General features: G+C 48.8%; 1 protein-coding gene across 1 annotated transcript; it reads right to left on the bottom strand.

The window, feature by feature from the left end:
* Window positions 1–4,284: 4,284 nt before the first annotated feature.
* Window positions 4,285–12,622, bottom strand: Tac4 (tachykinin precursor 4). Its single transcript, NM_172328.2, is given in 5 exon segments — window positions 4,285–5,060; window positions 6,101–6,160; window positions 7,115–7,147; window positions 8,806–8,899; window positions 12,503–12,622. Coding segments are annotated over 5 exon segments (513 nt in total). The 3' UTR covers window positions 4,285–4,854.
* Between the last annotated feature and the right edge of the window lie 499 nt (window positions 12,623–13,121).

Here is a 13,121-nt window from a genome sequence, read left to right as displayed (position 1 = left end):
GAGCAGTGGTTCTCAGCATGTAAGGTTTAGAGGTCAATGACCCTTTCACAGCGTCACCTAAGACCACCCAGAGAGCCTTGCTTCTCTTGGCCCCAAAAGCCATGTTGTGGTGCGGCCTGGTTGCCTGGTGGCTCTGATGGTCTCCCATTTCTCATGGGAATGGTGAGTCCTGCTCAGTCATTTTAGCATTGTAGTATGCACTTTGTAGAGCACAGAGATGCTCCTGCTGGGGCTTGGCTGTCGTCAGCCCCTGTCGTTCTGGATAGGTTGTATGGCTGGGATTAGGGAAGCTGGAATGGACTTGTCTGTCAGGCTGCTCGGTCTACATCAAGGTGGGGGCTGTGGAGCACGGTTTGCTTACAGCACACATACATCCCTTCTGGAACACGAAACCGATAGACTCAGCATTTTGGTTCTCTTGTGAGGGTAGTCAGTGTAGCTGTTCTTACAGCAGGTTCAAGCAGCAGGGCTCTGAGCTACCTTCACTCTCTCCTGTTTGCTTCTGGCCTTTTTGAAGCTGGAGAACTCAGTAGGGTATTTTTTTGTACCTAGGCAAATATGCACACGTTCATTTCCAGTTCAGGACGTTGCTTCAGGAGGTCCTTCCCAGTGGCGAGGTTAATAAGGCCTGGTGCGAGAAGCCTCGGAGATAAAGCAGGACGCACGTTCCGGCTGCTTTGCTCTTAGGTGGGACTCTGCACTAGTTTTTGGAATGTACTAGAATGCAAAGAACCAACTCGGGTGAGTGGTGAGGTATTGAGGAGGGTCTGGCTCACTGGCTGCCAGGGCCTCATAGGGTGTATATCTTGGGAACAGAAGATGAGGACTGATGGGGGCAGTGTAATTGTTCACTTCCTTTGTGGTATCTTCAGCAATGCCATTGAGTGTCACTAAACCAGAAACAAAGCTCACCCATGAGGAAAATGTCCCTCTGGGCAAGGCGTCAGTTTGTCCCTTCTTTTTTTTTAAAGATTTCTTATTTTTAAAGATTTATTTATTTATTGTATAAGTACATTGTAGCTGTCTTCAGACACACCAGAAGAGGGCATCAGATCCCATTACAGATGGTTGTGAGCCACCATGTGGTTGCTGGGAATTGAACTCAGGACCTCTGGAAGTGCAGTCAGTGCTCTTAACCGCTGAGCCATCTCTCCAGCCCTGTCCCTTCTCTCTTGTACAGTGCTTTCAGCACACGTTTGGACTCCTGGCTTTGTTTACTTGTGCATAGAAGTAGAAAAATTAACCTGGATGGTGGACCACTTTGGCTCCTTGGTGCCTCCCAAGCGTCCATAGGAGATGAACACTTGCTTCTTGACAAGTTACCTTCTAATAAGGGCTGTTCTGGAAATGACCTACCTCGGACTCCCTTTCTGTCACAAGTCGTTGGAGGCTTGTCTCTTACCTCACAGTATAGAATGTGCTAGAATCTGCTGCATTCCTCTATGTGAGGCCCTTTGTGAATGGCTGACTTCCCTCCTCAACCGTGTGCCAGCCTTGGAATTTCGAGTGATAGAAGGTTGCAAAAGCTGGGGCTGGAGAGGTGACTCGCTGGTTAAAAGCCCTGGCCGCTCTTCCAGAGGACCCAGATCCAATTTGCAGCACCCACATGGCAGCTCACAACTGTCTGTAACTCTAGTTCTAGAGGAGCAGGCTTCTTTACACAGATGTACATACAGATGTACAAGCACCAATCCACATTAATAATTATTTAGAAAAGAAAGAATGATGCTTGTAGACCAGAAGCAAGAGCTGACCTGCAATGTGGGGAGAGACTGTAGACAAAACTGAGGTGCTTCAGCTCACTCTTGGGGTTCTCGAAGATGTCACTCCCAGCTTAGCTCAGTAATTCACAGGCTGGCCTTGAATTCCTGACCCCCCACCTCTACCTTCAAAAGCTGGGATTTCGGGAGTGCGCCATCATATTTTCTTGAGATATGCCAAGTTTCAGAACTATAACTGTGTACTCAGGGTGGCTACTATTTCAGTTACCTGTACCATGCAGCTCCCTGGAGACAGACTCCTTGAAAACAGGATGTGAGTCCTTCAGAATACTCCCCGAAGAGCTCTTCAACATAGCTGTGGGAGCTGGAGTTAGACAGTGACTAAGAAATCCCAGCTTCCTGAGAGAGCAGCTCAGCACCCAGAGTACCAACGTTATCTGACCACATAGCTGAGTGGTAATGAAGGGGAGCAGAGAATGCTGGGAATGTAGCCGGACAGGTGGTGTCTGACTAGAAACTGAGAAACTGGCCTGACCATCCACAACAGAGCAGTGGAATGGAGACGGTGGAGTGCGGGTGTCGGGGCTTGGGGAAATGTGGCAGGTTATACAGGTGCACAGAAGTGAGTTTTTAGATGCGTCCATCTCAGCTCCTACTAAGGTTTTCAAGTTCCCGTGGTGTCTGAGCTCCCATCAAATGCTGGACCATTCACTGAATTTTATTTCTCCTAAACCTCCCAAGCTTGAAGCAAAAGAGTAAGAGTTTCCTCCCCTGCCGAGTCTCGTGAAACTGATGCAGGGACCCTGGGTGGCTCTGTGGGCAGAATGGGCACCTGGGTGCTTTGTGGTTTGGGAGGTGAACAGATGAAGTGTTATCAACTGGGAAGTTCTGTAAGGACTCCAAGGAAGAAGTCCACTTCATCTCCATGTGGGAGAAGGAAGAAAGGCTGAAGACGATCTTGGTGGTAGTCTTGACTTCCTTGGTCATTTTAGCAGTCTCTGCTGTCAGGCATCCAAATGCTTACCTTTCCTTCCTGTTCAGTATACCCTGCCCTCACGCCCTGTCACACAGAGGGGATCAAATGCCTAAGAAAAGTAACTTATTTCCTCTTTGAAATGAGGAACAAAGAAGATAAAAGTGTGTTGCGTGCATGTGTGTGTGTGTGTGTGTGTGTGTGTGTGTGCGTGTGTGTGTGCGTGCATGCATGCACATCCACATTCGATCTAATAGGTAAGTGAGTTTCCTTTGCTCTTAACCCTACCCAAGTAACTCCAACTCACTTCTGGTCCAGCCCTTGTCCTTTGTGTGTGTGTGTGTGTATGCGTGCATGTGTACGGACAACGTGGGGCCTGGGGGGTGGGGGGAGTCTTGGGTATTGTTTCTCTTGTGCCAAACACTTGTTCTTTGAGGCATAGAGTTCACTTGGCTCTGTTCTGTCCCTACCACTGTGATTATAAACATATACTACCATGCCCTGTTTTCTTTCTTTTCTTTCTTTCTTTTTTTTTTTTTTTAATGTAAGTTCTGGGGATCAAAGCAGGTCTTGATGCTCACAAGCCAAGCACTGTGCTGGCCATATATTTATTTATATGTGCACACATCAGAAGAGGGCATCAGATCCCATTATAGATTTTTGTGAACCATGTGGTTGTTGGGATTTGAACTCATGACCTCTGGAAGATCAGTCAGTGCCCTTAACTGCTGAGCCATCTCTCCAGCTGCCTCCCCCACACACACCACCACTAACCCCACCACTGTCTCTTTTCCCCTTGGATTTCATTCTAAGGGAATTTTTGTATATTACATTTACTTATGGTGTGTGCACATACACATATGCGTGAATACTGCATCATGTGAAGAAGTCTGAGGATGTGTTTTGGGAGTTGGGACGACATTTGGTGGAAGGAGAGAACGGACTCTCTCCTTCCACCAAATGTCGTCCCAGCTTAATTCCCAGGCTCAAGCCTCACCTCAGCCTCCTGAGGGCTGAGACTACAGATAAATAGCATGGTACCTAGCTTCTGGTGTCTAAACATCAAGATTCTCCTAACAGACACAAGGGTTCCCTCACTAGATGGGGCCCTCTGAGCTTGGAATGGTTCTGTTTCTCCAGAGTTGAGGACAACTAACTCTTCTAAAAACAAAGCAGTTGAAGGCCACTGTCACGGTTTGAATATGCTTGACCCAGGGAGTGATACTATTGGTAGGTGTGGCCTTGTTGGAGTAGGTGTGTCACTGCGGGTGTGAGCTTTAAGGCCCTCATCCTAGCTGCCTGGAAGTGAGTCGTCCACTAGCAGCCTTCAGATGAAGATGTAGAACTCAGCTCCTCCTGCATCGTGCCTGCCTGGACACTGCCATGCTCTTGCCTTGACGATAATGGACTGAACCTCTGATCCAGCCCCGATTAAATGTCCTTAGAAGAGTTGCCTTGGTCATGATGTCTGTTAACATCAGTTACTAACTAAAACAGCCACCTTATAAAAGAGAATTGATGAGTGACCTGGGACTGAATTATGCGATCAGGAGGGTTGGGTTAAAGAGGATGACCACTTCTCCAAACCCGTCTTTTAACTTTATTTTGTATAACACATGCCATGATACATGCAGAGAGGTAAAAGGACAACCTCTTTTTCCTTCCATCTTGTGGATCCTGGGGATTGAATTGAAACAACTGCCTTAGCCCACGGAGCCATATCAGGAACCTAAAGGGAAGAAGGTGCCTGTCCCCACCCCCAAAACATGCACCTTCTCCACCAGGATCTTTTTCTTGTTTCTATTGCCATTTTAGCCAGGCTGATAAGGAATTGGGCCTGGGCTGGGAAATGCTGCTCTGTTATTCTGGCATTCAGCCCTCTACCCAGCATGGCTAAGGAAGCTGCCTATTGCTAACTCCTTTATCGAGCCCTGCTGTGTGTGGGGCATGGAATACAGAGTGGGAAGTTTTACCTTAGGTACAAGGGAAAGCTGGGTCAGTCTAGCTTGTGAGGAGGCAAAAGTGCTTTGTGTGTCATTGCTACCAGAGGCCAAGAGTCCCGGGAGAAATGCAGAATTTGGGTGGTGCGGGTCTGGCAGGAGCTACCCGGGTTGAGGACAGAAGGCACAGGACTTGGCTGAAGTTCATCTGCTGTGATGTTCAGGGGCGAGATGGGCGTGGCATCATTTGGGAGGCATCCCTTGGGGCTCTCTCTGAGCTCTGGTCATCCTCTTCTGTGCCCAAGGACAGTGCTACATGTTGCTGGTGGTTAGGGGGCTCTGATCTTCCTCTTTGACTCTGGAGGCTTTCTCTGGCCACCGCTCCAGGCCCTGCACTCTGGTGATTTGTCTCCTGTCTGCAGCTTCCTAGAGCAGTGAAATTACAGGTTCACCTGCCAGCCCTCAGACACCCTCTGCAGAGAATGGTTATCTAAAGCCCCTTCCTGGGACACAGGGCTATCACTGACCAGGAAACTGCTTTTGTTACCAGCTCACTGTGTAGCTTAGGGCAAATTACTTTTCTAACCCTGGAAAATGATGTCTCTTAGCAACCGGTTCACCCCATGCATATAGAATGTTCATCTCGTTAGTAATTGGGGTGAGTTCCAGAGGACCTCTAAAAGAGTCAGATGCCTTGAGAAAGTCTCAGGAAAACAGAAGTCATGCCTGTTCTTCGCAATAGCCCGTGTTCTATCAGCAGAGACAGGGAGGGGCCGGAAGTCAGCACCACGTGAAAACAGCATGGAGCTCAGAGTGACCTGCATCTGTTCACTGTTGGCATCCACTGTTCTTCCTGCTCTGATTCACTGGCTCTGTGCTCCTCCCCAAGCCTGGATCATTTATTTTTATGCTGGCTTTAGGAACCACTTGAGGGAAAAGCTCCTGCTCGTGTGTTTGTATCTGTGTGTTGGGGTGGGGGGTGTAAGTCGCTTAGGGTATCACCTCTCCCATGGGGCTGCCTACTTAATGATAGTTGTTGAAGCCTAAGAATCTATCTCTTTAAGAAGAAATTCCGGACCCAGGGATCAACAACTAGGACTTTACTGAGCAAGACAGAAGATGTCTGCAGAACGTCTTATTCTGTAACTCCACTGAACCTAGCAGGCATGGGCTGGGGAAGATACAACTTCAAGATAATCAGGGACGGCAAGATGGCTGACCCTGTAAAGGCACCAGCCACCATGTCTGACCACCTGAGTTTGGGTCTCTGGCACATGAGAAAGGAGAAAACCAACTCTTGACCTCCACATACATAGCATATATATAAACATACACAAATAAATAATCCAAAGACCATCAGGGACCTCTTTTCCTCCCGTGGCCCCCTCTGCTGGATAGAATAAGGGAGCCTCTTCTGTCTGATGGAGAAGGATACCTGGCCGTTTTCCCGTGATGCCCTTGCCTACCTTCGATGGACAACCCTCTGGTGCCAAGGAGGTCCTGCACTATACGTCCCAGCTGATACCCTGGTGAGAGAGAAAGGAGAGTTAGAGAAAAGAGGAACAGGAAAAGAAAGCTGCCTTGGGCATGGGGAGGGTAGAGCGGGGCCTTGCAAATGCAGCCATTCTCATCACGGGAATGATGACCTGGGTCCCTTCATCCATGGCTTAACTCATTGGCTGTCCTCTTGCTAGTCCTCTCACCAATATTTCCGAGTACAGAAAGTAGGCTGAGTATTAGGGGTGCAGAGCGACCCAAGCCTGAGTCTTCCTGTGGGGAGTTTGTAGGCTGGGAGTGACAGTCACGTGACACGGCAAGACTGCACAAGGCAGCGTGCCAAGGAGAGCATCATCCCCAGTCCATGGAGACACGCTGTCTGCTCAGGGTATCCTGTCCCACTTTAGCTGCTAGGGATCGGGCAGTGAAATCAGGAATGGCTCCAAAGGGCATGAAGGGGCTAGACCTCATTCACAGGGCATTTGGGAGTTGTAGGAAGAGCTTGGTGGTTTCTGTGTTGTTTCATTGGAGACAGATACTTGCTTTGTAGTCTAGGATGGCCACAGGTAATCCCTCTGCCTCAGCCTCCCAAGAGCTGGGATTAAAGGTGTGAGCTTCCACACCCAACCTTCCCTTTGTGGTTCCCTTTCTGATGGAGGCTTAAGCAGAATAAAGCCTACCAGGATTTGCAGTGCTTACTCAGGGGGCCAAGGGTTGAAGCTCAGCTCTCTTATCTTCCTGGTTGTTTCTTTTTCTTAGCTGTGGCCCCTCTCCTACCTCTGCAGGCACTCCCCAGGCACGCATATCCCACCCTCTGGAGATAACCGGAAAGCTCAGTCTTTGGGTCAAGTCACAGCAGCCCTCAGTGCTGGCCAGACATGCCCCGCCCCCCAGCCAGAGCAGCACTGTTTATTCCAGTGTAGTTAATGGGCAGCAGTGCCCCAGCCCAGGGAGCATGCTGGGTAGACAAGAGCAGCACTCACCCGTTCTCTCCGCTGACTGGATGGGATGTACTCCTAGGAGAAGGAGAAGGGGATGAAACCTGTCCTACTCTTTTTTTTTTTTTTTTGAGACAAGGTCTCACCATGTAGGCCAGGCTAGCCTGGAACTTGTACTGAGCTTCCTGCTAGGATTGCTGGCAGGTGTCATCCTCTGCTGGCACTAGAGACTCAACCTACAGCCTTATAAACGGTAAGCACACCCCTTTCACCACCGAGACCCATGCTAGCTCATTTCTTCATCTTTTTCAATGCCTCATTATGTGTGGTTGCAAGGTTTTGTTTTTTTTTTTCCAAAACGTGTATGTGGTATGTGTGTGTGTGGGGAGGGTATGGTGTATGTATGTATGTATGTATGTATATATATATATATATATATATATATATATATATATATATATGTCTGTGTGGTGTGTATGTGGTGTGTGTGTGCATGGTGTGTATGTGTGTGGTATATGTGCATGGTATGTGTGTGGTGTGTGTGTGTGTGTGTGTCTGTGTCTGTGTATGTATATGTGGTATATAGTGTAGCATGTATGTGTATGTCTGTGTGAGTGTGTGTGGTATGTGTGTGTGTGTGTGTGTGTGGTGTAGCATGTGTGTGTATATCTGTGAGTATGTGTATGTATGTTTGTGTGTGTCTGTGTATGTGGTGTAGCATGTGTGTGTGAGTGTGTGAGTGTGTGTGTGTGTGTGTGTGTGTGTGTGTGTGTGTGTATGGAAGCCAGAGATGAACACGGATTGTCCTACTGAATCACTGTGACTGTGCACTTTGATTTTTGAGGCAAGGCCTCTCACTGAGCCTGAAGCTCACCAATTTGGTTTGACTGGTTGACCACAAATATCGTCCAGCCTTTACTTCCCCAGTGCTGGAATTACAGGTCCACTGCCTAGCTTTACATGTGGGTGTTGGGTGTGGCAAGATTCAACTTCCCATGCTTGAGTTGAGCCATCTCCCTGATCCTGTTTTTTAAAGACAGGATCTCACGTAGGCCTCGAACTCAATGTAGCCAAGAATGACCTTAAACTTCTTATCATCTTGTGTCTACTCCCGAGAGTTAGGACTACAGTCCCATTTAGGTTCTATAATTTGACCTTCTCCCCCAGCCCCATGGTCTCATGATTTGCTGCTATGGTCAACCTGGCAATGAAGGCCGTGCTGCAAATATTTCAGGGCTCACGTGACATTTCTCACACAAACTTAAGATTCCCTGATGTGAAACTATTGGTCCAAAGATGCATACATTTCTGCCTTTAATGGATGCAGCCTGTATGCTCCAAATGGACAGAGGATGACTCCTCAGGACAATGGTGTTGAAGAAAAAGAGCAAGCCAAGAGAAGCTGAACTCTGTCCAGTTGACTTGTCTCCATCCCCAGGGCACTCAATGATCCTGATCTGCGCAGACCTGGCTGGAAAGTCTGTCTTCTTCCTACCTATCTCGGTGCTGCTGTCCAGCCTCTGAACATTCTCTCCGTCGTCTCGCTGGTATGGAACCGGGCTGCAAACCTCTCATCAGCCCGTCATCTACTGGCTAGGTCCTATATGCCTGTGCCATTGGCACTCCCTAGAGCATCCTGCTTGACTGATGACTGACAGGGACAGTGTCCCATGAGCATCTTCTACTGCTTATTACAGAAGCCACTCTGAGCCACGCCCACGGCCTTTCTCACTCACCCTCCACCCGCTTCCCCATCAGACCGTAGAACTGGCGAGTCCTGCTTCTCTTCAATTCCTGAAGCTTAAGTTCGATGCTGGGGACAGGGATTCCCTGGAGAAGCAGAGAGTTAGCCTTAGAGTGCGATGCTGATGAAGAAAGGGGGAGGGGCATGGAACCATCTCAACAACAGCCTGGCACCAGGCTCTTCTTTATGTTTTACCCCAAACAGCACATTGTACTAATGATGATGTAAAATCTCACATACTGTGTTCCTGGCACTGCCCTCAGGACTTTAATTTAGTAACACTAATTCTCAGCCAAACCTCATGAAAATAGTGTCCGATTCTATTACAGTCACCATCTAACAGAGGAAGACATACAGGTACATGGAGATGGGATATGACCAGAAATAGCATAACTGAAAAGTGGGGTCAGAACTTGAACCCCAGTCGTCTAGATCAAAGGGCAGGCCCACGAGCATACCCAGGTCAAAATTTCAATATTTATTATTAGACTACGGAGCTGGGCATGGTAGCATGTGATTGTAACCCCAGCACCTAAGTGGCTGAGGCAGGAGCATCATGAGTACAAAGTTCGTCTCAGCCACATAGCCAAAATATTACCATCACTAATACATACACATGCACACGTGGAGGCAGGAGGATTGCCACAAACTGGATGTTAGACTAGTCTACATTTAGCACCAGTCCAGCTAGGGACATACAGTAAGACTGTCTCAAAAAGAGAACATGCGATCCCCTGTCTGTTTTACATACATGGAAACTGAAGTTGCTAGTAACTTTAGTTAGGGTAACAGAGGAGAAGCTGAAACAGGATTCGGACGTCTTGAGAAATGATCTTTTCCATCTTGAGAAGTGCTGTCAAGGATCAGAATCAGGCTGCCACTTAATATGGTAGAACCACCAGAGTTAGTAGCTGTTCTATACTCTATCGCTCCAGATTTAAACTCCCCGGAAGCTGGGCATTCTGAGAGAAGTTATTGCCCCTGGAAAAGCCAGTTTAATCCTCCAGCCTAGCCCAATTAGCATTACCCTTCCCCAACAGCTGTAGACCTACATTCCCTCCCGCCACCCCCCTTGCAACTTTGGCTAAAGCCCTTTCCCTCTTTGGCCTTAAGTCTCTGAGGAATCATCTCTGAACTGAGACAGGCGGGAACCACCTTTTCCAACAGGGCTGAAGACAGACCACAGCCTCTGGGAGCCAGGGACAGATCAGGGACTCTCCTTAGGGCCTGGGCAGGATCTTAGGACTCCGGGGATCCAGCTGTACGTCATGGAAGACCCATGTGCTGTTTGGGGTTGATCGCACCCCGTTTCATGATGGGGAGAGTCTGTTTTCTAAGTCTTGTCCTAATTCAGTCTCCCAATCTGTCTCCTCCCGAAGACGTCAGTGGCTGGGGCAGCTGTCGCCAGCTGGAGTCACCCAGCCTAGCCAGAAACCAGAGAAGAGTCTCTTTGGAGATTGAGGCCCATCTTCGAACAGCTCATGAAAACCACTTTGCCTTAACAAAGGGCATCCTTCAAGTGCACCCTGGGAAGACTGGTCGTCTACAAATGAAATAGAGCAGACCTTCTATCCACTAGGTTTCTGCTAGGGGGAGGGGAGGCATTAGGAGAACCATTCTAGTTTATCCAGGAACTGTTGTGTGTGTGTGTGTGTGTGTGTGTGTGTGTGTGTGTGTGTGTGTGTGCGTGCGTGCGCACGCGCAAGCAGGACACCTTGGGAACTGGGAGCCATCAGAATGTCCCATTTGTAGCGACAGTTAGCAACCTGCAGAGTCTGTCTGTATTTCTAGTTTTCTAGCCTAGCCTCTCCTCTCCTAGTACAGGCCTCATGTCTTAGGAGACAGAGGGACACTAAAGGAGAGAGGAAGAGACAAGGTGAAGATTCACTCCTGCAGGGTGAGCTAATTGACTGACTACAGGGGAAACGGGAGCTGCCAAGGCCAGTGCATGTGAAGTTGATGACACTTCCGTGTGGCTACTCCCTGTGCTATCATCCAATGGGACTTTTCATACATTGCATGTCTGTTACTGACTCCAAGGCCAGAATGAACTAGACTCACTTACTCCCTCCCTCTATGCTGCAGGCAAGAAAACTGAGGTCAAGATAGCAGGGGTCAGTGGATAAGCTGAGACTTAAACCCAGGTCTCCCAGGCCTGCCATCTTCTCCCTGTGCCCATATTTCCCCAGTCAAACTCTAGAGGGCCTTCCCCATCCTCAGGACTGTCTGTGAGTGGTTCTTCCTAGGGTTCTATTTATACTGCTCCTCCCCTCCCTAGGCTGGCTTTGAACTCCCTATGCAGCTAACAATGACCCTGAACTTCTGATATTCCTGCTTCTACCTCCCGAGCGCTGGGACTACAGGCATGCACCATCATGCAGTTTTATGTGGTGTGGAGGATTGGACCCAGGGTTTCATATATGCTACACAAGCCCTTTACCAACTGAGCTGCATCCCTAACCTCCCAATGCCAGGGACTCCCAACTTCCAGGGACCTCACATGACCAAGCACCATACGCCAAAATCAGTTGAGCGTCCTCTCTGTCGTCCTGGGACTGTGGGGAAACAGGCTCCAGTTATCCTCCTGTCAAGCCTTCCTGACTGCCAGACTTTTGTTGTGGTTCCCTGGGAAGGGACTGGGAGCTCCAAGGTCAGGGTCTTCACCAAGGTAAGGGATATTGGATCTTAGAGTAGGGTCAGAGTTTCAACTTTAAGATTTCTTCTCAGCCTGGAGAGATGACTCTCAGCTGTTAAAAGCACTGATTGCTCTTCCACAGGTCCCGAGTTCAATTCCCAGTAACCACGTGGTGGCTCAGAACCATCTATAATGGGATCTGATGCCCTCTTCTGGTGTGTCTGAAGACAGCGACAGCGTACCCATAAAATGAATAAATAATTAAAAATAGTTCTTCCAAGTGACAGTATGCAGGAGGGTGGTAGATGGACGCCACCATTGTCAAATACCAGTGTTTTTCAGGAGGCAAAAGCAATTCCTCGTGTGTGACAAAATAGCAATCCTACTCCAGTTGGTCACTTGAACCCAGAATCTGGGGGCAGGGGAGATGGCTCAGTGGTTAAGAGCACTGACTGCTCTTCCAGAGGTCCTGAGTTCAATTCCCAGCAACCACATGGTGGCTCACAATCATCTATAATGGGATCCATGCCCTCTTTTAGTGTGTCTGAAGAGACTGACAGTGCACTCACATAAAATGAATAAATAAATCTTAAAAAAAGAAAAGAAATTCTGGAAACTCTCCCATTCAAAGATACATAGAATCAGAACCTAACTAACCTAACTAAGGTGGAAGTTGTGCTTTTGAAGCAGCACACCTTAGACAAGCTCTGTGACCTCTCTATACCTCAGTTTTCTTATCTGTGAAATGGGATAGCAATGAAAATTTCCCCATGAAGTTGAAAGGGGTTACTTTTAACAAGGCTGTCAGGACAGTGCTAGGAACACAGTAGGTGTTAACTGTTTCCATACACACAGCACACATCGATGCCTTCACGAGTACACGCCAAATGCTCCTCTGGTGGTTGGTTAGATCAAGGCTTGACCCTCTCCATCCTGGGGAGTTGACCAGTCAGTCTTGCCATGAAAGTACTTAAGATAGTGCCCTCTGCTCTCCTGGCAGCCTCAGAAGGAACCTCCCAGTCCTCCACCATGGGTCCTCATCTCAGAAAGGTACCTTCAGGTTCACGGTCACCCAAGACTCTGCTTCTGCACCGAAAGTCAGGTCCTCTCTGTCTCGTGTTGTAGTGGACACTGCCGGCCCGATCAGGAGAAACAGGGCAAGGAGAGGCAGCATAGTGAGCAAGTGCTGCTTTGTTCAGGAAATCCACTCAACCTGATGCCACCTCTTCCAGTGGGCTCAGATCCCCACTGGGCCACTCGAATGTCCTTGCTCTCCAGGCCTTCCAGCTTCTCTGCCTCCTTCCTGTGGCTTGCCCCACCTTTGCACTGCTTCATGTAACAGCCTCCTTGGCTGATTGAGCCAATGACATCAGGAGCCTAGACCTCTCCATAGCCACCCCAACATTTGATCCCAAGGCTTACTTACCACTGATGCAATGCCAGCCGTACCTTTGGCTGAGTTCCTTCCTGTGACAGGTGCACAATGGCACCGGATGTGGGACCTGGAGATTAGAGCTTGCCAGGGACAACCCCCAGGGGACTATCTTGCTGGAAATGGGAAGAGAGCTGTATGGTGCTTCCTTCCAGGGCTCTCGAGGTTGGCCAGTCTGTCACTGCTGATTGACCACTCCCAGCCCATCTCTACTGATCTGCAGTGATATTCCACTGTTTCC

Source organism: Rattus norvegicus, chromosome 10 (genome assembly GCF_021556685.1).
Source record: "Rattus norvegicus strain SHRSP/BbbUtx chromosome 10, alternate assembly SHRSP_T2T, whole genome shotgun sequence".
Taxonomy (NCBI): domain Eukaryota; kingdom Metazoa; phylum Chordata; class Mammalia; order Rodentia; family Muridae; genus Rattus; species Rattus norvegicus.
This window is presented reverse-complemented; position numbering and strand designations above follow the sequence as displayed.